We start from the raw sequence: 22,571 nt of genomic DNA on the forward strand, positions 1-22,571 counted from the left end.
TATATGTCAACATTTTTGTTAAGAGATTTATTCAGGTAAAAACAACATTCGCAAAATACAAGTTTGTCACTATAAATAATAGCAAATTTCAGTAACTCTTCAACAGCACAATAAAAGTTTCGAAACTCGTTCTCATTAATGATATATACTCTTTTACTTTTACTGCCAAACTGTTAGGGCAAACCATGTTATATCAAACATTGATATACTAGTATTATAAATCAAAACGTCTCCAAACACATATTTTTTGTTTATCCGAATGCTGTTGGAAAATAAATTACACACACTTTTCTTAATATTGTCAGTCACTTTGAGGGTTGGTTCACGGTCTATCTATACAGGTAGTCGGCCTCCAGGTTGCTGGCAATGGCTGGTTCCCACTGGTCACCGTTGTTCAGCAGCTTCTCCTTGTTGTACAATAGTTCCTCATGGGTCTCTGTCGAATATTCAAAGTTTGGACCCTGCAATACAATACATGCATCCTAAGATTATTAACAACAAAAAACTTTTCAACAAAGTCAGTATTGCATTTCAATGACAATCACATCAGCTATTAACGTCACTAATTTAAATTAAATAGTGGCACAAAATGTCAACTATACAAAATGTTAATAATTTAAAAACTGCATCCAAATGTTTTTAATTAAAACTGCAATATACATGTATGGTGTCCTGCTGGTAAACCTTAACCATAACACCTATGTAGCTTGAAGTAAGACATACCTCTACAATAGCATCAACAGGGCAGGCCTCCTGACAGAAACCACAGTAGATGCATTTTGTCATGTCAATATCATAACGTGTTGTCCTTCTGCTGCCATCAGCTCGAGTCTCAGCCTCAATTGTGATAGCCTGCAAGGGTTGAATGTAATTACATTTATTACAGTTATTAGTTATTCCATTCACTAGGATAGTATCTAGGATTGTAACATAACAATGCAGAGATTAAACATTTTTCATTGTTATATGGGGATGAAAGAATGAAAGTTAGCTGAACAACAAACACTAAATTGCTTAATTCACTTCAGCTAAGATACAAACTCCATGAACCAGATGTATCGCCTAAAAAAGTGCCATCATTGTTCTAGGAAAGGTCACTATGCCATTTTATCCCAAAATCAGTAGGGCTCATATACTGTCTATGATCAATGTGCATACTACTAAGTTTGAAGATTACAAGTCGCTCAAAAGTTATTAAGCAGAAAGGCCTGTAATTTATCTTGTAAATGTCACAATGACCTTGACCTTTGACCTATTTTTTTGAAAATAAATATACATCGACGAAGTTGATGATGCCACTGGACAAAGCAACCTCTATGTGACCACCACACAAAAGTTGGTATAAGCTTGGGTGAAATCTTTCTTGAAAAGTGACAATTTTTTCCTTTCACCACTTTCTGTATTGTTCCACAGTTAGAGATTTTATTGCAACATATAATTATTATTGAACAGCTTATACAAAAAGTTTACAACATACATATGTATTTCTGAAAACCCTATATCGCTTTAAATGTAACTGCAGTTGATGACCAAGGATATGGTTTTATTGTGTCAAGACAATTTGACAAAACTGTCAGAAATATATAACATGAAAGTCATTAATGAATCACTTTATACCTGTGCTGGACAAACAGCCTCACAGAGCTTGCAGGCAATGCATCTCTCCTCCCCAGATGGATACCTTCGCAAGGCATGCTCTCCTCGGAACCGAGGGCTCAGTGGCGCCTTTTCGAACGGGTAGTTGATGGTTGCCTGCTCTCTAAACACCATGCTGTTGGCAATACTGAATCCTGTAGATACAAGAAGAAGCAAGTCTGGTACTAAAACATTTGTTAGTAAGACTGAAGCTGTCTGTTGGTTGTCTAATGATAACACCCTTGGTTCAAGAAACATATAATTATTGTGCCCCACTTCGAAGAATCGGAGCTGTATTGTTTTGCACATGTCAGTCAGTCTGTAGACCAAACTTGTCTGATTGATAACTAGTGTATGCTTGGGACTATGGACTTCAAACTCGGTAAGGAGGTCGTTCATTACCAGCAGATGGCCCCTATTGACCCACAAAAAGCTTGTTGAATTGTTTACAGAGTATGGCATATGGTCCTCAAACTTGGTTGAAAGGATGGTTACAAACTGCAGATATCCCCTATTGATTTTCAAGGTAGTAATTCAAAGGTCCATGGTGACTGTGGACACAAAAAGCTTGTCCAATTGAAATTAAAGACAGATTGCTTAATTCTAGGGTCATTACACTTGGAAGGGAGATTGATTCTTACCTGCAGATGACCCCTATTTAATGAAGTCATTATGACTAGGTCACAGTGACTTTGAACACAAAACCATTGTCCGATCAATATAATGAGAATGCTTTTGGGGGATCCATGTGAGATCCCTATTGTACACCCCTTCTGCTTAAAGTTCAAGTTCACCAAATTGACCACAGTCATGGTCATCTTTCAACACATGTCCAACTATTATGTTAGAAATGACATTGTGACCTTAACATGCCAACTGCACAAAATTGTATTCCTAAAATAATTCATTTATTTTAAGATTTATTGAAAATGTGACCATAAAAATAACGCCTTTGGAAGTTTTCTCCTATATTATGGAAGTTTTTGTACTTTAAGGCACTCAATTTTGAAAGTTTAAGTCTTATTTTTAAAGAGTTATATACTTCCAAGCTTCCCTTTACAGCTGCCTTGAATGACTTTTAAGCAGCTATCTATACAACTTGCATTGCCCCTATGGCCTATATACATTTTTTATTATTTAAATAACTTTTTCACTACTCTCAGCAGGACACATTCATGTTTTACTAGAAACTTTTAACTCATCAACTCCTAACCACATTTTGATCTGTCAATAACTATACCTGTATAATATATTTTAAAAAGAATGGTGTTTTAAACTTTGTCGTAAGCATAAATTATGAATTAAAGAAAGACAACCAACATTTCACCTTTCAGAAGTTCTATAAGGAAAAAATCCATGCCAAGGTCTGAGGCTGTTTCACTTGCAGAGCGAGTATGAGGTTCCTTGTGACGGATTGTTACATCAACTGAAAAAACAATAATAGGCTTGAATAAACATCATTCAGATATTTTGATATAAAGATACATTCTTATTCTAAAATAAGCAGTACCACAATTGTTATATTTATCAAAAAGAATGAATAAATATCGAAAACAATGGTTCTTATGAAAGGATACCGGGTTTAATTTAAAAGAAAGGTACAGAAAACATGGTATTTATAATATAATTGATCAATGTAAATTGTTAGGACTCACCAGTCGTTCAATATTTGTGCGTTTTCAGCTATTAAATACATGGTTACAATCTTTTGTTAGTATCAGTAATTAATATTTTCCATAAATGCATTATTTAGTAAGTAGTTAAAGGTTTATGTTTGTTATATATATGTGTATGTATTGATTTTAAATATGTTTATCACTTTAAATAGGTCTGATAACAACTATAACTACCGTTAGCAAATGAACTAAGCATTTAAAGTTTTAGAAGCATTGTTGTTCATGGCTTTTACGCCGCCGAAATAAGTAAAGTGAATAACATTTATGGTCTGTTAAAACACCCCAAATCAAAGAAGCTTACTGCAGCCATCAGAGGTTTAAGTTAACGCTAGAAACCAACTCCTGGTTCATACTCCTGAATAGCATGCATACATGTAGTTTGCATTGGTTTCACATCAACCGGGAAGGTCCTTTGGTGCAAAATGGCATTGTGATCACTCTTTTCAAACTGATTAATGAGTGAGTTTTATTTGCAAAAAGTAGTATTCAACTTTTTTTTCTTTTTTTTCATCCAATCATTCCAAAAACATTTCTTGAAAAGCCTTTTCTCTTTTCACAACAACTACTCGTTAAAGTAATTTACGACTGACTATTTATAATTGTGGTGAAACTGTCAAAATAGTAAATCTAAATAAAGAATATAAAATCTTACTAAAGTCTCCTTTCCCTTGAACAGTGTTGAATAGACATCTTGGCTGCCTTACTATGGCCGGAAATGCTGAAATGTATGAATGATATGATAGTAAATATCACAAGGAAGGGTCCCTGATGGGTCCAGGAAAAGGCCCTGAAAAGGATTCCAAGGAAATTTAAGAAAATCATGAGTTTAAACTCCAATTATGAGTCCAAAATCATCACCATCAACTATTTTATTGCAATAATCTGTTGTTACTATCACCTTCCATTTTGGTTACCCCTCCCAGTTTTGTTGGTTCCCATCCATTTATTGCTACTACCCTTCCTGTTATAATGGCTGTTAGAAATACTAAAACAAGGCACTTGGTGAATTGACTTTTTAACTGTTTTTAGGAACTTTCAAATGTTTAGATTTTCTTGTTTTAAAATTTTAAAAGCAGTTTTTACAGTAAACACATTTTTAGTTTTCACAAGTTATTTTATAGCAGACTATTGTTATTATTATCACATATTTCCGAAGGTAATAATAAAGTTAATACAGTTGTTATGAAAAAAATACCTAATATTAAACGTGACTTCATTGTTTACACCATGAACATAAACCTGATAACAGGAATGCATTAACTGAACACACCATTGAGTGAACAACAATGAGTATGGATACCATGAGTCTACCAATACCAAAGATTGTAAAGACAAGTGGCACAAGCACGTACAATTTATTGCAGTTTGATTATACTTAAAAGCAAAAAACAAAGGGTACTGTACAGACATATAGTGGTACCCCATTTTTAGAAATTGCCTGAACAGGAAACATTATCATAACTTAACCTCCTACGTTGTTCAATTTTATTCACCTTAATAACCCTTTATTGTCACCTTTTTACCCCTCTCATCAAGTTTGCTGGAAGTGAAATTCTTTACATTTCAATTGTATTTGATAGCCCTCTTCTTGCTTTTTTTCGTTTTCATAGCCTTAAATGGCATTTAAAATTCCACTCCTGTTATCTTTAAAACCCCTCTATTGAAAGATATTTTTAACAAATGCCTGAATTCTGGGGAGATACATGACATCTGAAAAACTGCCAACGTAGGGAGAACATTTCAAGGCCAGTAACTATAGACCAGTTTCTTTGACCTGCATATATGTTTAAAACCGCCTCGATCTTATAAATGATCATAACATTATGAAGCACTTCAACAAGTTTGACATCCTAAATTATGGCCAACACGCTTTCAGGAGGATACGCAGCTGCGAAACCCAGCTGGACCTGACAGAGTCCCTCATGCACATCTTCTCACTAAGCTAGGCCACTACGGTATTTGAGGGAACATTCTCCCTTAAGATCTTCCCTGTCTGACAGATAACAAAGGGTAATTGTTGATGGTGCCACATCTGAGCCAGCCCCTGTTGTCAGCAGCATCCCTCAGGGAAGTATCAATGACTAACATGTACCAATGCAAGTTTTTGCCAGAAATGTTTGTCTTTTAGCAGACGATTGTGTGGTCTACAAACAGATTGAGTCACCCTCAGACTGTAACCACTTTCAACAGGATCTGGAAAGGGTCCTGGATTGGGAAAAGAAGAGGGGGTGTTCATCCAGAAAAATGTAGCATGTTACATCTCCACATCAAGAGGTCCCCGATTATGTAAAACATGTAGATGCCTTAATCAGGTATTTTTATTGCTCCTGTTGTCATTTTTCAATCAATTATCATTCCTACTTCTGTACTTTGCTATCTCCAATCAAGTCAATAACATTAAAAACTATATTTCAGCTAAGAGTGTAGGTTTGTTATTGGTCCCAGATTTCAGTCAAACTACACTACAGGAGCTATAATTATACTATGTGTATGATACCAAACTCTGTACGATGGTTTCGGCTAGAAAAGTGTTTAAACAATTGTAATGCAGTGTTCAATCCATTTTACTTTGAAAGATGTAAATATAATCGAAATTACCAGACCGACTTGCAGAAATTATCCTTCCAAGGGCAGACATTGTGAGAGACTAGTCAAGGGGGGTAATTCATGCCAAGTTGACAGGAAGCCAAAATATTTGGCAAAAATGAAGACTATTTATAAAAGAATGTTAAGTTATAGCTGCCTCAATGCTCTCATGCAGCGTTTAAATTATTCTACCAGGAAATTGTCATATAAGTAAGTTGGAGTGACATTTATCTGCAAGGAATTTGCTTTTATTTTTTTCTTAGTTCGTCCTCAAATGCGTTCGAAATTTAGGATCGATTCGCACTTCTTGTACAGATTCACGAGCTTTAAAGTACCTTGAGTTGTTATATTGCCAAATTAAAATAAATCTTCTCTATCAATCCAATATAATAATTTGTTTGCGCTTATGTCTCAGCCAATATGATTTCCGGATGTGCCCAATACTGTATCTGTAATACATGTGCACTTAGGTGTCCTTCACCTTGATTCACATGTATGTGTATATATGTAAGCTTATTTATACTCAAACTCAGGCAAGGCCCATTTGGCAAATGCTCGGATAAGATTGTTAGTCATTTTATGTTTTTGGTGCATAGTGCAATAACAGAATGTAACCCTGTTTAGAGCTACCCTGGTTCTTTAATGTGCACCAGTGTATAGCACTGTCACACGAGGCTCCCATTTAACATCCCTCCCGGAAGACAATTATTTTATATTTTTAGCTATAAGGCTGGGAATTGAACTAGCTACCCCTGGATTGACAGTCAAGTATGTAACCACTAGATCACGGACAGATCAAAATTCATGGCAATGGCAATTGCAATAGCATGACAAGTTATCTTTATGAAAATTTCAGTCTTCCCCCAAAGACATTGATTATTAACTATCCAATCTCTGGACTCCTTTGCATTTTTAGGGAGTCTTTCATGGGATATTTTACTGATTCTGTTACGCCTAGATTTTGAGATGGAGACTCTGGCTCAGAAAAGAAGAAAAAATCCTTTTGTTGTAAAAATGAAATAACATGAGGAAATATGGGCAAAAGTGCTGTATCTGATACAAACTGTTCTACAACCGAGTACACATCTTTTGTCAAAATTAATTATATTATAGATATATTGAAATATTAAAGGGTTTGGTTTTCTGAGGCTGAGTCTCAGACTGACACGCAGATTCGGATTCAATAGTGAATACAGTAGATACAGTGAATACAGCCCCCGGATCTAAGAAGCTTAGTACTCTCTAAGACTTGTATAGTACACTTGTGTATTGGTAATTTTTCCGCATCATTAGCCACACCCTTATGGCCATTCCCCCTCCCCCTTAATCAATTATTAATTATAAAAAGGCAAAAAGTATTGTACCTAGGTTTCATGTAATTTAGTACTAGTAATTTAATTTCTTTAACACAAACTACAGGAAATTTACAAACGGAACTCAAGAAAAAGCATTATGACATTGTTCTAGAGGAAAAATGTTGGGCTGTCATGTTTGTGATGGTTTTATGTTACCTGCAGGTGGACAGAGCTTGGAGTTGGCGAGCCAGTGAACCCAGATACTCAGATCTATCCCTGTGGACAGGTACCGAGTAACTACATTGTAGCTTCTTTTGGTAGTGTATGTACATGTATGTGTGTATAAAAGCAGTCTTATCATATTTGTCCTGCATAAATCCTAATAATAATATTTTTAAGCTTACAAAAAGGATTTGAAGATCTGGGAGTTTGTTGTAATATAAAATATTTTTTTGCTGTTGATTGAATGAATATCCTGTTTTTCTTTTAATTATCCTTATTATTTACATTTAAAGTATATTTATATCCAGTTTTTAGCTCTACTGGCCAAAGGCCAGAAGAGCTTATGCGATGGTAATGTGTACGTAGTATGTGCGTTCGTGCGTCCGTGCGTCTGTAAACAATTGCTTGTGAACACGATACAGTCTTCAGTTTTGATTGTATCTCGATGAAACTTGTACAGTATCTAGATATTCATTAGAGCTTGGTGCCTTTCGAAACCCAGCCAGATCCGCCCATGCATTCCTAGATTATGGCCCTTGATAGTATAAAAAAATGCCATTGTGTAAACAATTGGTTGTGAACACGATACAGTCTTCAGTTTTGATTGTATCTTGATGAAACTTGTACAGTATCTAGATATCCATTAGAGCTCGGTTCCTTTTGAAAACCAGCCAGATCCACCCATGAATGCCTAGATTATGGGCCATGAAAGTTTTATAGAAATGCTTTCTATTTTTAGCCAGGGTTGCATGAGCGAATTCTATTTTTAGCCAAGTTTACATGTACATGAAAATTCAGGTCTAGAGTTAAGGGAGACAATTTGCAAGTCTAGGATTTAGAGAGACAATTTGCTTTTTGCTTCTGCAGTTGATTTTGTGAATTAATCTGCCTTGTTCTTGTTGAAAGCCCAAAGGCCATTTTTTAGCTTTAAGTTCTGTAGTTTGCGCATTCATCTTTACAAAATTGGTTGTGAATGTTTAAGTTATGCACCTGGTGTCATTACTGGCCACACCCAGGGTTCACAGGTTTGGTAAACATAAATCTGGAAAGGTCTGAAAATCTTTTTGTGTGTTCGTGCATCCATCTCAGCACAATTGATTGTGAATGTTTGTTCAAATTGATCAATGTTGTCCTAGGATGCCCTTGACTTTGACCTTTTGACCAACTTTTTTTTAACTTTTAAAAATACAGAAATTTTTACTATGAGTACAGTTTTGAAAGCATTTTTTTTTGTCAGATGACTTTTACTTGGCACATATTAAAATAGTTCATACAACTAATCTGCTTACAATACTTTCTGGGCTCAGATGTTGAACGTGCTACGTTTTCAGGTAACCCAAACACAAAACATAAACTATATGTCTGTTGCCTTTTACCCATACATACATGCTCTGGATTGATATGACCACAAAAGCCATGCCGGTAGAGCATAGGCCCTTTTAGGCCTTTTGTTTTCCATTACTTTTGTCAATTTTATTTTCCACAATGAAATAACTGTTGCGGCATTGTTGCAGGTGTTTATGCACAAAGTGTTGCTGTATCGGGGAGTTATCATACAGCACTGGCCGGCATTGGTCCATGAACGGTTGCATACAGAGGTGTACGTGGGCTATCTTCTGTGTTTTAAAATGCTCATACTTTGTTTAAGAATGTTGTAGTAGAACATTCCTAAGAAAACTCCATCCTACTATAAGACTTCTTGTTTTATGAAGTTATTTAAAATGTATTTCAATATCATAAAATGAAGTATATTTTGTAAACTAGTTTAATAGTAGGGCCTATAAAAATAAATTGTTTGGTTAGGGTTACCGTACATCCTTTTCAAAAATAGGTAGGGTAAGAAGGCTTTTTATTTTATTTTTTTATTAGGCTTTATATAAGAATGTCATTTTCATCATTGGAGAATGGTGTTAAAGTTATCTTTTATATAAGCAATTAAGGTTTTAAACTACATATTGAAAAGCAAAAAAAAAAAAAAATAATAAAAAATTGACTATAAAAACAGTAGGGTCGGCGCCTATTCCGTAGGTAGGGTCGGGTAACCCGAACCAAATGTATTTTTTATTTAGGCCTAGCCAGTACATAACTGCCAAATTAGCTACACACCATACAGCTAAGATTGAAGGATGATACATATCATATAGGCCGTATAAGACATAGGCTGTACTCAAATATGTACATATATAATTCAGAATTACATTACAGGGCAAAGAAGCCAAGCAAACCAGTGCCATATTACCAGGTTCTGGCTGATGAAAATGACCTGGTGCACTGTGTAAGTATTAATTTAATATCAATATGATTATTTGAATACAGATAAATTTACTCTTTTATGAGAAATTTATTTTCAATATTTATAATTGTCTATACATATGTGCACAAAATGATTACTTCTTGGTTAAATATCTAACAAACATTGATATTCGAAATAATTTCATATGCTTAAGGACATGTTCATTTTCAAGCAATTAAGAGATTATTATATATATATACAAGTATACATTTTTAGCCCACTATTCGAAGAAGAATAAGGAGTGCTTTACTATTCATCTTGGCGTCACATCTTGGTTAAGGTTTTGCATGCAAGCACCTTCAAGTCATTTTCTCAGCAAATACATCATGTGTTGTATTGAACCTTTACATATGTGTTCCCAACTATCCAACTTTCTTAATTAATGAAGTGAGATAAATAGAATTATCTCACTTCATTAATTAAGAAAGTTGGTTGGTTAGGTTTTGCATGTAGCCACATTTAAGTCAATTTCTCAGCAAATACATACTATATCAGCAACTACTAGATGTATTACACTTAGATTTTATACAAAGGATTTTAACCGTCAAACCTACTTAAATAACCAAGTAAATTAACTCTTTTTTGGATATAATGTAAATTATGGCCTTTTATTAATCAACAGAAATTTAGGTTATTGTTTTACTTGAAACCACATTTTAACCTATACCTCAGCAAATACATCATGTATTGCATTGAAACTTTATACATGTATTCCCAATAATCCAATCTACTTATATAAATAAGTAAAATAACTCTTTATTGCATTTATGCAAATTTTTGCCCTTAATTATACGACTTTGAAATTCTGGTTAAGATTTTGCTTGTAAGCACACATAGAATATTATCTCAGCAACTTCTCAATGTTTTGCATTAAGACTTTATGCAAAACTCCATGATCAAACATACTAAAATAACTGAGTTGGATAACTCTGTTTTCCATTAAGTGTAAAAAATGGCCCTTTTTAAAAAAAAGTTCTGGTTAATGTTTTGCACGTAATCTATTTACATTGATTCATGCATATTTCTTCAAAACTTTGCAATCCTTAAACTTAAAGCGGCGAAGAAAGTTGAGCATGCTTTTTCTGTGACAGCTCTATTTTTTGTTCAAGTCTGTACTACACATTGGTCTCTTTTGTAATATTATGCACCAACAACCTTAAAACACACTATTGCATATTTTATACATTCTTAAAGGGATATTATGACAAATAATTTTCAGAAATATCACTAAAACCATTGATTCTACATGTATAATTTGTACAATTCATGATTTACTTGAATACGCTGAACCATTTAAGAACCATTTACCCATTTAATCCACACAATATTTTTGCAAAATACATCTTTTGATATACTAGTATTGCAGATATTTTCAAATATTTTCTAGATGCACTGGGGAAACCATGTTGAATTTTATAAAAATGAATTCATAGATAACATAAAAAGTAGATATTGGATGATATGCAGAAAAATCGGTTTATTTAATTCAATTGGAGAATGTGATAATTTTTAGTCCATTTTTCTTAAGGTAAATATATACAGATATTATCCAAGGGCCTTTCAAAAACAAAATGAAGACATGCTCCTCAGTAACACATCTTTAAAACCAGTACTTTAACCAAAAACATTATTCAGCAACCCCTCAAATTCTCTTTAACTCAAAAAGAGATTAAGTATAGAAAAAAAGCACACAACAAGGCACATACTTTGCAGTGTTATAGATTTGTTTTGATGTTTGTTCCAGAAAGTTGATAACCCTCGAGTGTCGTTCATCCCACCACGGAGCCTAAGGAAGTACCTGAACAAACACATGCCCGTTATGGAGTATCCGGGTAGGTTTATATACACCCAGTTCCCATGAATTAGTTCTCGGTGAAATATTGCCAAAAGGTTTGATCAACGAATTCTCTTAGAAAATATGCTTTGAAAAAGAGTGAACATACACATTTTTACATATTTTTTATATAAAATAGTAAAATGAGATTGAGATATGACTTAGTTATTTTTGTAATATTGGGGCCAGGGAAGCATAAGCATGCCATTATTTCTATATATTTCAGGTATAGACTATGTGTCCCATGAGGACATCAGACCGTTATTATTGTCAAAGAAGAGTAAGCCATTACAGCATGACCTGTTGGAGACATTCTTCATCAGAGATGATATATGTGAGTATTCCCACTATACGATATATGTGAGTATTCCCACTTTATGATATATGTGAGTATTCCCACTATACGATATATGTGAGTATTCCCACTATACGATATATGTGAGTATTCCCACTATACGATATATGTGAGTATTCCCACTATACGATATATGTGAGTATTCCCACTTTACGATATATGTGAGTATTCCCACTTTACGATATATGTGAGTATTCCCACTATACGATATATGTGAGTATTCCCACTATACGATATATGTGAGTATTCCCACTATACGATATATGTGAGTATTCCCACTATACGATACATGTGAGTATTCCCTCTATACATTGGCAAGTTTCAAACACTTTCAATCATGTAACATACATCTATGATTGTTTTTGTCACTTTTAAAAAACAATACTATACATATGCATAAATAGTATATATTATATATGTGAGAAATACTTCCATACCATATAAGCTACCTTGGACGTGGAAACATTGTGTTTACATGCAGTGGCCGGTCCCAGGTTTGTGCGTACTGAGGCCCTGCAGCAATTCCAGGATGACCTCCAGCCATACCTGTACATGAAGGATGTGTACCGTCACACCACGGAGAATGTCCGTGTCACAGTTATCCCGTTCTACATTGGTCAGGATGCTCAAATACATTGGGTGAGCTGTCTGCTTCCATTTAATAATCTGTTATGTCTATGGCTATTTGTGTTCACAATGTTGATAAGTTCAGGTCATTGTTTTCTCTACCACAATAGAGGCTGCTTTTATCATCAAAGTGATTTTTTTTTTCGAATCAAATATGGGTCATTCTTAGGTCTCATGATTGTCTTCAAGAAATCTAGGTCAAGATTGTCATGTGGAAAGTAAACTAGATAGAAAAGATCAACTCATAGAAGAATTTTGTGTACTCAATCTATAGGAGGTTTAATTTTCATTTAGCATCAGAAATGATTGTCTTTATCAAATCTAGGTCAAGATTGAAAACAGATTTTTTTTGACACTAGCACAAAAAAAATAAATATATTATCATGGCCGGAATTCTGTATATTGGGTGGTCGATCAAGGGAGCATTAGGCCCTCTTTTCTTTTGCAGATTATGTATGTGAAACAACAACTGAGAACAGGAAACTGTTATATCGTAACTCACATGCTTTTACTGAACCATGGAATTATAAAAGAATACAGTTGAGAGTTGAGTAGAGAAACATGAGCTTGATTCATACTGTTTTGTGTTTTAAGTGGCGTTACTGTGTGCGTATAGAGAACCTTGGTGAGGAGATGGTGCAGCTACGCAGTCGCCACTGGGAGATATTCAGTGGCTCAACGCGGGAGGTCCTCTCTGACAGGGGAGTGGTTGGCAAGGTAACTTTCAATTTGAAACAAGTTGACACAGTCACTGATTTCACATCAAATCTCATTTTTTCTGGTGGATATTTTTGGTGTGCCAATTCTCAGAGGTAATATCACATCCATCAAATTGACAAAAATCCATGCTGTTATCCACCAGCTGGAAAACAAATTCGTACTATTGGAAGTAACTGTGACTCTGAATAACAGTCTTATTCAAACCGTTACCGCCAATTGACATGTACACAATCATGTGATAACTGATGACATCATGCTCGTATTATTAATTTGCTTGTTTTAAATGGATTGAAACATGTATTTTTTTGTTTTTAAATGAAACATTTGAAAATCGTTTTAGAATTGAGACAGGCTTTATGACAATTATTGAAAATAAGGTGTTTTCATGTCAGACTATTGTCTTTCCTCGAATGAAGCATCCTGATAACTGTAAATTTTTGGCACTAGGACACGAGAATGTGTATTGAAAAAACTTTAGCATAGATTTGGATCCTAATTGAGCTATGAAATGAATAAAATCTCAAATTCGAGTTTATTTATCAAATTTATTAAACTTGTCATTCAATAATGAACTTGTTTAATAAATCGATACAAACACCCCAATCATTTGAGATTCTCTATGTATATTACAAAGTAATCATTTTTTCAATTTATAAAATTGAGTTGAAAAAAAATGTTTTGTTTTCCAGGAGCCTGTGTTGACTACAACATATCCAGTGTTCCAGTACATGAGCACCATTCCCCTTGAGTCTCCAACAGGGACCATGTGGTATGAGAAGTCTTTTTCTCTTGTTTGGGTGTCTCATTTTGCATGTCATGTGTTCATGCCTTGTATTAATGGGTCTTGTGTTTCTTATGTTCATGCATGTCATGTCTTGGCTTCGTTTGTCACATGATTATGTGTCTTGGCTTCGTTTGTCACATGTTTATGTGTCTTGGTTTCGTTTGTCACATGTTTATGTGTCTTGGTTTCAGTTGTCACATGTTTATGTGTCTTGGCTTCGTTTGTCACATGTTTATGTGTCTTGGCTTCGTTTGTCACATGTTTATGTGTCTTGGCTTCGTTTGTCACATGATTATGTGTCTTGGCTTCGTTTGTCACATGTTTATGTGTCTTGGCTTCGTTTGTCACATGATTATGTGTCTTGGCTTCGTTTGTCACATGTTTATGTGTCTTGGCTTCGTTTGTCACATGTTTATGTGTCTTGGCTTCGTTTGTCACATGTTTATGTGTCTTGGTTTCGTTTGTCACATGTTTATGTGTCTTGGTTTCAGTTGTCACATGTTTATGTGTCTTGGCTTCGTTTGTCACATGATTATGTGTCTTGGCTTCGTTTGTCACATGTTTATGTGTCTTGGCTTTGTTTGTCACATGATTATGTGTCTTGGCTTCGTTTGTCACATGTTTATGTGTCTTGGCTTCGTTTGTCACATGTTTATGTGTCTTGGCTTCGTTTGTCACATGTTTATGTGTCTTGGCTTCGTTTGTCACATGATTATGTGTCTTGGTTTCAGTTGTCACATGGTTATGTGTCTTGGGTTCATATGTCAAATATTCATTTGTCTTATATTTATTGTCTAAATCTCATATGTATTGTCTTTTATCCATATGTCACATATTAATAGTTTTATAGTCGAGTGTTTCATGTTCATGTTGGTGGATTGGTGTCTCATGTCCATATGCCAGTGTTCATGAATTTTAAACTGTGTATGTCTTGTGTTAATCTGTCTTGAGATACTTTATAGTGTTCATGTGTCCCATGTTAGTGTTTCTCATGGTCATGATTCTGGTGTGTATGTGTCTCCTGTCCATTAGTCTGATGTTTGTGTTTCATGTAATCTTGATATTTTGAAGAAAATGAATTAAAAATGTGTCATGCTATGATTATGTACTTTATAATAGGTAAGCAAACCATGATGCTTTTTTATATTTTCTGCATCCTCATTTATAGCTCACCTGAGCGTGTGGTAGGTTGGTTGTCCAGTGTGGTTCAATTATAGTCAACTATTGCTTTATTTACGCTCTTGAGACCACAATTGTAGTGAAATGTTTCCCGAAATTGGTCAGAATGATTTTTGATGAAATTCCAGGTAGGTTAGAGTATGGGTCAACCTCAGGTCAAATCTAAGGAAAAACATTGTTTATGCATGAGGCTGCATTTTCCATCTGATCTTTCACAACTTTACACTTTACTTGTTTACACACTACATGCTGATCTTCACTCAATTGATGAAAATGATTGTGTTGATGAATGCTAAATCAATTCATGTCTGGGTCAAAAACAAGGTCACTAGGTCAATTCTTTTTTACACACTACATGCTGACACTGACATATAGGTCCATGATGCTGATCTTCACTCAATTGATGAAAATGATTGTGTTGATGCATTCTAAATCAAGTCATGTCTGGGTCAAAAACAAGGTCACTAGGTCAAATCTTAGGATTACCTTGCTTAGCAATAGGGACTGTTTTATTAATCTGATAACCTAAAACCTGGTCAGGATGATAGTTTTGATGAAATTTTGGTTTGTTTCAAATACAAGTCATCTTGGATAAAAAGTAAGCAACTAATTTGGATAAACTGTACTCAGGTGGATGATCTAGGGACATCATGACTCTCTTGTTTGGGTTTTAATTCACATTATATAATATATATTAAAATGATGTTTTCAATATTGTATTTTACAGCTTTAAACATAGAGCATAAGGCTGTTTTGTTTTAGAATATTGTTTTCAGTATCTACCTGTACACATTATACAGACAGTTTCAAATCTTATTTTGCAGGGGTTTTTACACGATGGAGAGAGAGAATGGTACAACATTTGAGTGCAAGATCCCAACCTTCAAGCTGGAAAAGTACAGTGACAAACATAAAACCATAGTGTACCCTAACACTAATGACTCCACATCCTGAGGCAGAAGAATCTACATGTAGTTTCATTTAATTTATTCACCATTAAATATTGTACATATTTTGGTGTGATATGAGATATGTGAAAGATTTGACAAAAAACATAAAGAAAAGTGCGCTATTATTTCTTGTGTTGTCTGAATGTTATCTGATTTAATAAATTGAATAATGAGGAATTTATGCATATTGTATTTCACTTTTGCTCAGAGTTTGTCTGCCATTATTAGTTCAGCTTGTGTACATTTGACCTTTCCTTGGTTACCTGGATATTAGCATACATTACTGTAAGTTCAGTGCATCTTGCAACTCCGCATAAAAGCAATAACTTTGTTCTTATTGAACTTTAGAACAATGTCAAAGATGATAATTGAAACGTAAGAAGGGTATGTAAAGACACCGGTGTATAAAATACACATGTGTAGACTCATCCATATACATTTGCATATTGACATACTAAATTAATACAGTCATATTGTTAGTTTCTGTTGTTCTGTTGAAAACTTCTTTCCATCATACATCCTTGTTTTGTCTCTTTTTCCACTCTGTAAAACCGCCCTGGAAATAAAGTATACTGTAAGAAGAATGTGACATTTGTTGTATGTGTAAAATGATGCAGTTTTAGTTTAACGGCTGCAGCATTTTAATCTGAGTGTATACACTATATAGCAAACACTGATACATATTCATGTATAATAAACGTGGATAGCAGTGTTTATATTTTTACAATCATCAGTATAAGTGCATGTTATTGGGAATAAAATACATAACGATATCCATCATCATTATTATCATGCCTAAATCCAAGACCACTTCTTTCATTAAGTTCACTAACCATGAAGACACGTACGTCCGCGGCCCCCACAAGTCTTGCAGCAAGGGCGACAGTGCAGGAGGACATTCCACTGTTGCATTGTGTCACCAGGGGGCGCCCAAGGTTCACACCCGCAACTTCAAACACTGAAAATAAAGGGGGGCGGATGTTGTGTGAGAAAAAATCACAAATTATTTGCAAAATGTTTTAATGAAGGAATTGGTGAAATAAGCCCCATTACGCAACACAGCTTAACAACATCAAGAAAAGGAAGAGAAAAAAAACACGATCATAGCAATTAAAGTTGGTGTGCTGGATTCATACATTGTTTTATTTCGTCTTTGGATTTCATTGTTCCTTGTTCCTCATCTACAATGTTTGCCATCGTGAGATTTACTGCGTCAGGTATATGGTCCTCTGAAACAAAAAGAGGAAAAGAATACTAACGTGTTTCCACAACTGGCATTACATAGATTAGCTCTGCATGTACCACTGTCGTGAAGTAAATTCAATGAACACTTCTTCAACTATGTTGAGTCAGGCGGTTAGATTATGTGAAGTGAGACGGACAATATCCATAACAAACCTGAAAAGGCGGAGACGGGCCGGGTGTCGACGAGATGGAATTTCAGGTCTTGGAGGTTATCACAGACAGCCTTGTAGTCCGCCAACATCAGGGCGTCCACTCGACTGGAGAAGTTTCCGCGCTTGAAGAAACAATTTCAACAACGATTTACCTATTTTGCATACGAATCTCATAAAACATGATGATTGGTTCAAAAGATGCCCGATTACAAATGAACAGTTCTGAATTTATAGGTATGGAAAAATATTAATTTTATACTACAATAAAATAATATTTCCCTCGACTCATTGTGCATGTGCGTCAATATGGCCAAGGTAAGATTGCGTAAAAAACTTAGAGTGAACCATTTTAATATCAAATACTCGTGTATTTGAACAAATCGTCATCGATACCGTAACAGCTTCCGACTGAGACGAGGTCGGAAAACCGGAGCTGAGCCACTTTTGTAACCCGCCGTCCAAAACTGACACCTTCTCGTGGCCGAAATACTGAAGTGGCAAATAAAATCACAAGAAAAAAGTTGATGCATAGCATCAAGTCGGCGCAATAAAATTAGAAGAAAAACGTGCATGCAGATAACCGAAAATGGTTATTTTTTCAATGATAATATTGTTTTTATGTTAGGGGTACATATGCTCGAAGGACATTATGGTTAATAATATTGCTACAATAGTTTAAGCCCGGAATTATAGATATTCTGTTGTTTTCTTCAAGCTAATCCTCCGGTTAAAACTTAATTATACCAAAATGATAACATACGTTTTTTTCGGAAGAAATAGAGTCAATGGTCTAATACATAGATTTCAATAGCATGAAATTCACCTTTTATTTGTACCGGCATGTTATGTGAATTCCTTGCTTTCTATTTTGTATTAGTTTTTGTAACACATTTCACTCATATGAGTATATAGAACGGGGATAAAATACTATACATCAAGAGGGAATTATCTGGAGTTCATTCTTTCGAATGATATTTTCAGAACAAACAATTAAGCTCAATGTTAATTTTTCAAAACTCGGCATTTTTTCTGTCGCCAAGGGAGATTACTGCGTAGGAGGTTTAGAAACATAAAGAATATTGTAATAGTACCGTGTAACCTTCATCTATTTGGGCGGAAGTTGATATCAATCGGAACACCTCGGCCTGTATCTATCTCGGAGATGGCCGAGTTGTTATGATTGAGTTGGTATTTAAAATCAAAATTTTCAAAATGATAAGCAGGGCTGTTATAATTTAAGGTTTCATTATCAATTAAAGTGTAAAGTTTTATAAAGCATACTAAACTTCATATTTTATCATGCAACGTGGAAACTATTGAAAGCATTGTTCTGCAATTTATGAACTAGTCCCTTAGTTGGAATATAACATAACATAATAACGTATGTGTATGGGTAATGATCGGTAGAATTTCCTGATAAACATATCTTAGTTGATTAGAGTATTTATATATTTAAGCTTTTAAGGAAATGTGAAATAATCTTAAGATAAACTTTATAATTGATGATTTCACTGTTGATTTTTAAATACTGTGTAGTTTTTGTCATATTTAATATTCCAAACCACAGTAGTTTGATGTGAATTAACTCCTGCTTTGGTGTCGTATTATCATATGACCTGTACCAAATTTCGTAACATTTAAAACATTTTTTCTCTAGATTTATCAAAACAGGGTCTCTCCTACCAACTATTAAGCATGAACAACTATGAGTATCTGATGTTTAACAAGAGATGTTTGTCAAACATTATGCCCCCCCCCTCCCCCCCCCCCCCCCCTGAGCGCCATGTTGTCAGGATTATATGGACAATTGAATGAAATATGCATGGACCGAAATGACAGCTGATTTGTTGCTGTTTTAAGATTATGACCATTAAAGTGTGAGGATAAAGTGTGTTATGACCGTCATGACCTTTGACTCTATGAACTCAAAATCCAGAGTCATCAGCTGGTCACCAGAAACCTAAATGTCAAGTTTGAGGGCCATGGGTGCAGGCATTGTCAAGTTATCACAAGACAAGTTTTTTTCGATCAAGGTCACTGTGACCTTGACCTTTGACCCGATGACCCCTTAAATCATAAGGGGTCATCTACAAGTCAGATGCAACTCCAAGTCAAGTTTGAAGGCCATGGTTTCAGGCATTGTTGAGTTATCACTCGGACAACCTTTTACCATTCAAGATCACTGTGACCTTGACCTTTGGCTCTATGAATCCTAAAATCAATAAGGGTGATCTACTGGTCAGGCTTAACATCCATGTCAACTTTAATGATCATAGGTTCAGGCATTGTTGAGATATCAGTGGGGGAAGATTTGTTAACTTTTTTGCGTTACAGGTTACTGTGACATTGACCTTGGCCTGATGACCCCCAAAGTCAATAGGGGTCATCTACTGGGCAGGCCCAACCTTCATGTCAAGTTCGATGACCATAGGTCCAAGAATTGTCGAGTTTGTTTTCAAGGTCACTGTGACCTTGACCTTTGACCCCTAAAATCAATAGGGGTCATCTACTGGTCAGGCCCAACCTCCATGTCAAGTTTGAGGGCCATGGGTGCAGGCATTGTTGAGTTATCAATTGGACAACCTTTTACCATTAAAGGTCACTGTGACCTTGACCTTTCGCCCAATGACCCCCAAAAACAATAGGGGTCATCTACTGGTCAGGCCCAACCTCCAAGTCAAGTTTAAGGGCCATGGGTGCAGGCATTGTTGAGTTATCACTCGAACAACCTTTTAACATTCAAGGTCACTGTGACCTTGACCTTTGACCCATTGAGCCAAAAAAACAATAGGGGTCAGCTACTGGTCAGGCCCAATCTCCAAGTCAAGTTTGAGGGCCATGGGTGCAGGCATTGTCACGTTATCACTCGGACAACCTTTTACCATTCAAGGTCACTGTGACCTTGACCTTTGGCCTGATGACCCCCCAAAACAATAGGGGTCATCTACTGGTCAGGCCCGACCTCCATGTCAAGTTTGAGGGCCATGGGTGCAGGCATTGTTGAGTTATCACTCGGACAAGCTTTAAATTATTTTACCATTAAAGGTCACTGTGACCTTGACCTTTGACCCAATGACCCCCAAAATCAATAGGGGTCATCTACTGGTCAGGCCCAACCTTCATGTGAAGTTTGATTACCATACGTCCAGGAATTGTTGAGTTATCACTCGGACAAGCTTTGGTCTACCGACGGACCGACCGACCGACCGACATACCGACATGCCTGTGCAAAGCAATATACCCCTCTTCTTCGAAGGGGGGCATAATAACCTGCAACTGATACGCACCCATCGGATGATAAGAGAAATGCTGGAGCTGTAGTTTCAGCTCCATGTAGTAAGAGGCGTTTCATTGTTCTGTAGATAATTCACAAGTTTAGATGCAATTTGGCATTGAGTCATTATCCTGTCAGCATTGTGAATATAACCATGTACCTTGAAGCTCCACCATCCCCTCCCGGACAGGAAGTAGCCGGCTTTGTCCGAGTTGCTGTACACGACCACATGCGAGTCTGCGTTTACGCCTGCAGCACGTGCCATCTCCGTGAACGTGTCCACGTGTGGTATAGCTCGGGGATAGAGGTCGCTGTGGTCCGCGTTTAGTATATTCATGTACTGGGCACCGGGAATGTGTTTGCTAAATCAAAGATTCAGGATCATCAGACAATAAATCACTAATACATCCGAAAAAAAAATAAAGTCAAGCACGTGTTATGTTTCGAAAAATAGCTACCAACTACAAATTTACCCAAAATGGTAGTAATGAGAATGCAAAGAAGAATGTCTGAAGTGGTGCTGTACCTTACCTTTTGAAATCCTGGTGGCAGTCGCGGTTGCTTGCCCAGGAGACGTCGACGATAACAAGACCGGAAGTGTTTCCCGCTGCTAAACGCCCCTGTAACCACTCGCAACTAACAAGCTCAGGCACCGACATTTTTCCTCAATGTATACTTGCAAATCCTCGGCAACTGGTTGGAATAAAAGTCATTAACAAAGGACTAACGTTGTACTGGTGAACCATTTAGGATGTACCGTTTGGGTCAAAAGTTGCCTTCTACAAGTTGAAATATATGAAATAGAGGTGCGTTTGGCCAAACGGTACGTCATAACCGTAAACATCATGAAATGCTTCACCAACTGTGACATAGGCAGACAAATTGTACCCGGAATTCGTCGTACAAGAGGGTTATTAATTGAGTGGTTGTGTTAGGGGTGGGGATGGATGGGGGTTGGAAGAGGTGGTCTTATCTCTTTATATACCTGAGTATTCAAATCTTAATTAAGTGTACTTTAAACTATTTACAACCATATCTTATACGTTATGTAAACTCGTCAAAATAAGTTAAGGAACACATAAAGAAACTGATATACTAGTATCTCAATTGGTATCATCGTCAGATACCCCAGAACACTACGAAGTGTAACGGATGTAGAACCATGGTTGCCGACGACGGGTTGGTATATGAAAAAAGTCTTTAAAATCGCGTACATTTAATAGTACATAATGGTATTCAGAGATTAGAAACCATATGAATAAACGCAAATACTAATTATAAGGCGGCAGGTAACCTTAAATTTTGACCCCGTTAAAAATTACCACAGGTTATTTACCAACGCAAGACCGATCGAAGTCCAAAACTGGCCCCGGGCGTTCATCAATGACCTTCAGTACCGTTAAAAAAGTTGACCCCCGAGAATACTAATCAATGGTATTCAATATCACCTTTTGGTCATACTTCATTGAATTTATAAACTGTATATGTTGGTTATTTATACCACGCAATCCGATTAGCTGCATCCATCTTGGATACACTGAGGACCATTATTGACAACCATCCCAACTTGAGTCGACTCAGTTTATAACGTGGAAAATTAACTCTTATAGTCGCATGCAAGTTACTGATTAGTTTACCATGCAGTACAAATTCTAATCGACAATTGTTATTTATAAACCTTCAGTGGAACGTATGTCATAATCTGTACGGCATGACAGTATGACCTTGATCGCCTGCAGAAGTG

General features: G+C 35.9%; 3 protein-coding genes across 5 annotated transcripts in view; 1 reads left to right on the top strand and 2 right to left on the bottom strand.

Annotated features, from left to right (window-relative positions):
* On the bottom strand, window positions 1–6,017 carry LOC128231751 (NADH-ubiquinone oxidoreductase subunit 8-like). The gene is made up of 6 exons (XM_052944927.1): window positions 5,910–6,017; window positions 3,964–4,029; window positions 2,963–3,061; window positions 1,618–1,790; window positions 724–852; window positions 1–461 (listed from the first exon to the last, which is right to left on the bottom strand). The coding sequence occupies exons 1-6, from the start codon at window positions 5,947–5,949 to the stop codon at window positions 330–332; spliced, it is 639 nt and encodes a 212-aa protein (XP_052800887.1). The 5' UTR covers window positions 5,950–6,017; the 3' UTR covers window positions 1–329.
* Window positions 5,951–16,333, top strand: LOC128231749 (polymerase delta-interacting protein 2-like). Of its 2 annotated transcripts, none has more exons than XM_052944922.1 (10): window positions 5,951–6,107; window positions 7,415–7,478; window positions 8,929–9,014; window positions 9,620–9,689; window positions 11,452–11,539; window positions 11,768–11,875; window positions 12,342–12,535; window positions 13,118–13,240; window positions 13,933–14,012; window positions 16,031–16,333. In XM_052944922.1, the coding sequence occupies exons 1-10, from the start codon at window positions 6,016–6,018 to the stop codon at window positions 16,158–16,160; spliced, it is 1,035 nt and encodes a 344-aa protein (XP_052800882.1). In that variant the 5' UTR covers window positions 5,951–6,015; the 3' UTR covers window positions 16,161–16,333. The 2 variants fall into 2 exon arrangements, with proteins under 2 accessions (XP_052800882.1, XP_052800883.1); XM_052944923.1 differs by having other exon boundaries at window positions 5,952–6,107; window positions 12,378–12,535.
* LOC128231750 (thiosulfate sulfurtransferase-like) overlaps window positions 16,179–22,571 on the bottom strand; it is a 12,158-nt gene continuing 5,765 nt past the window's right edge. The window contains exons 2-8 of one of the 2 annotated variants that reach the window (XM_052944924.1): window positions 21,359–21,520; window positions 20,988–21,189; window positions 17,947–18,042; window positions 17,555–17,675; window positions 17,293–17,385; window positions 16,990–17,114; window positions 16,179–16,712 (exon numbers count right to left, since the gene is read on the bottom strand). In XM_052944924.1, coding sequence (XP_052800884.1) covers window positions 16,668–16,712; window positions 16,990–17,114; window positions 17,293–17,385; window positions 17,555–17,675; window positions 17,947–18,042; window positions 20,988–21,189; window positions 21,359–21,486 — 810 coding nt within the window. In that variant the 5' untranslated portion in view covers window positions 21,487–21,520 and the 3' untranslated portion in view covers window positions 16,179–16,667. The remainder of the gene's footprint in view (window positions 16,713–16,989; window positions 17,115–17,292; window positions 17,386–17,554; window positions 17,676–17,946; window positions 18,043–20,987; window positions 21,190–21,358; window positions 21,521–22,571) is intronic. The other variant, XM_052944925.1, reaches the window with a different exon arrangement.

The sequence above is a fragment of the Mya arenaria genome, chromosome 4 (assembly GCF_026914265.1).
Source record: "Mya arenaria isolate MELC-2E11 chromosome 4, ASM2691426v1".
Taxonomy (NCBI): Eukaryota; Metazoa; Mollusca; class Bivalvia; order Myida; family Myidae; genus Mya; species Mya arenaria.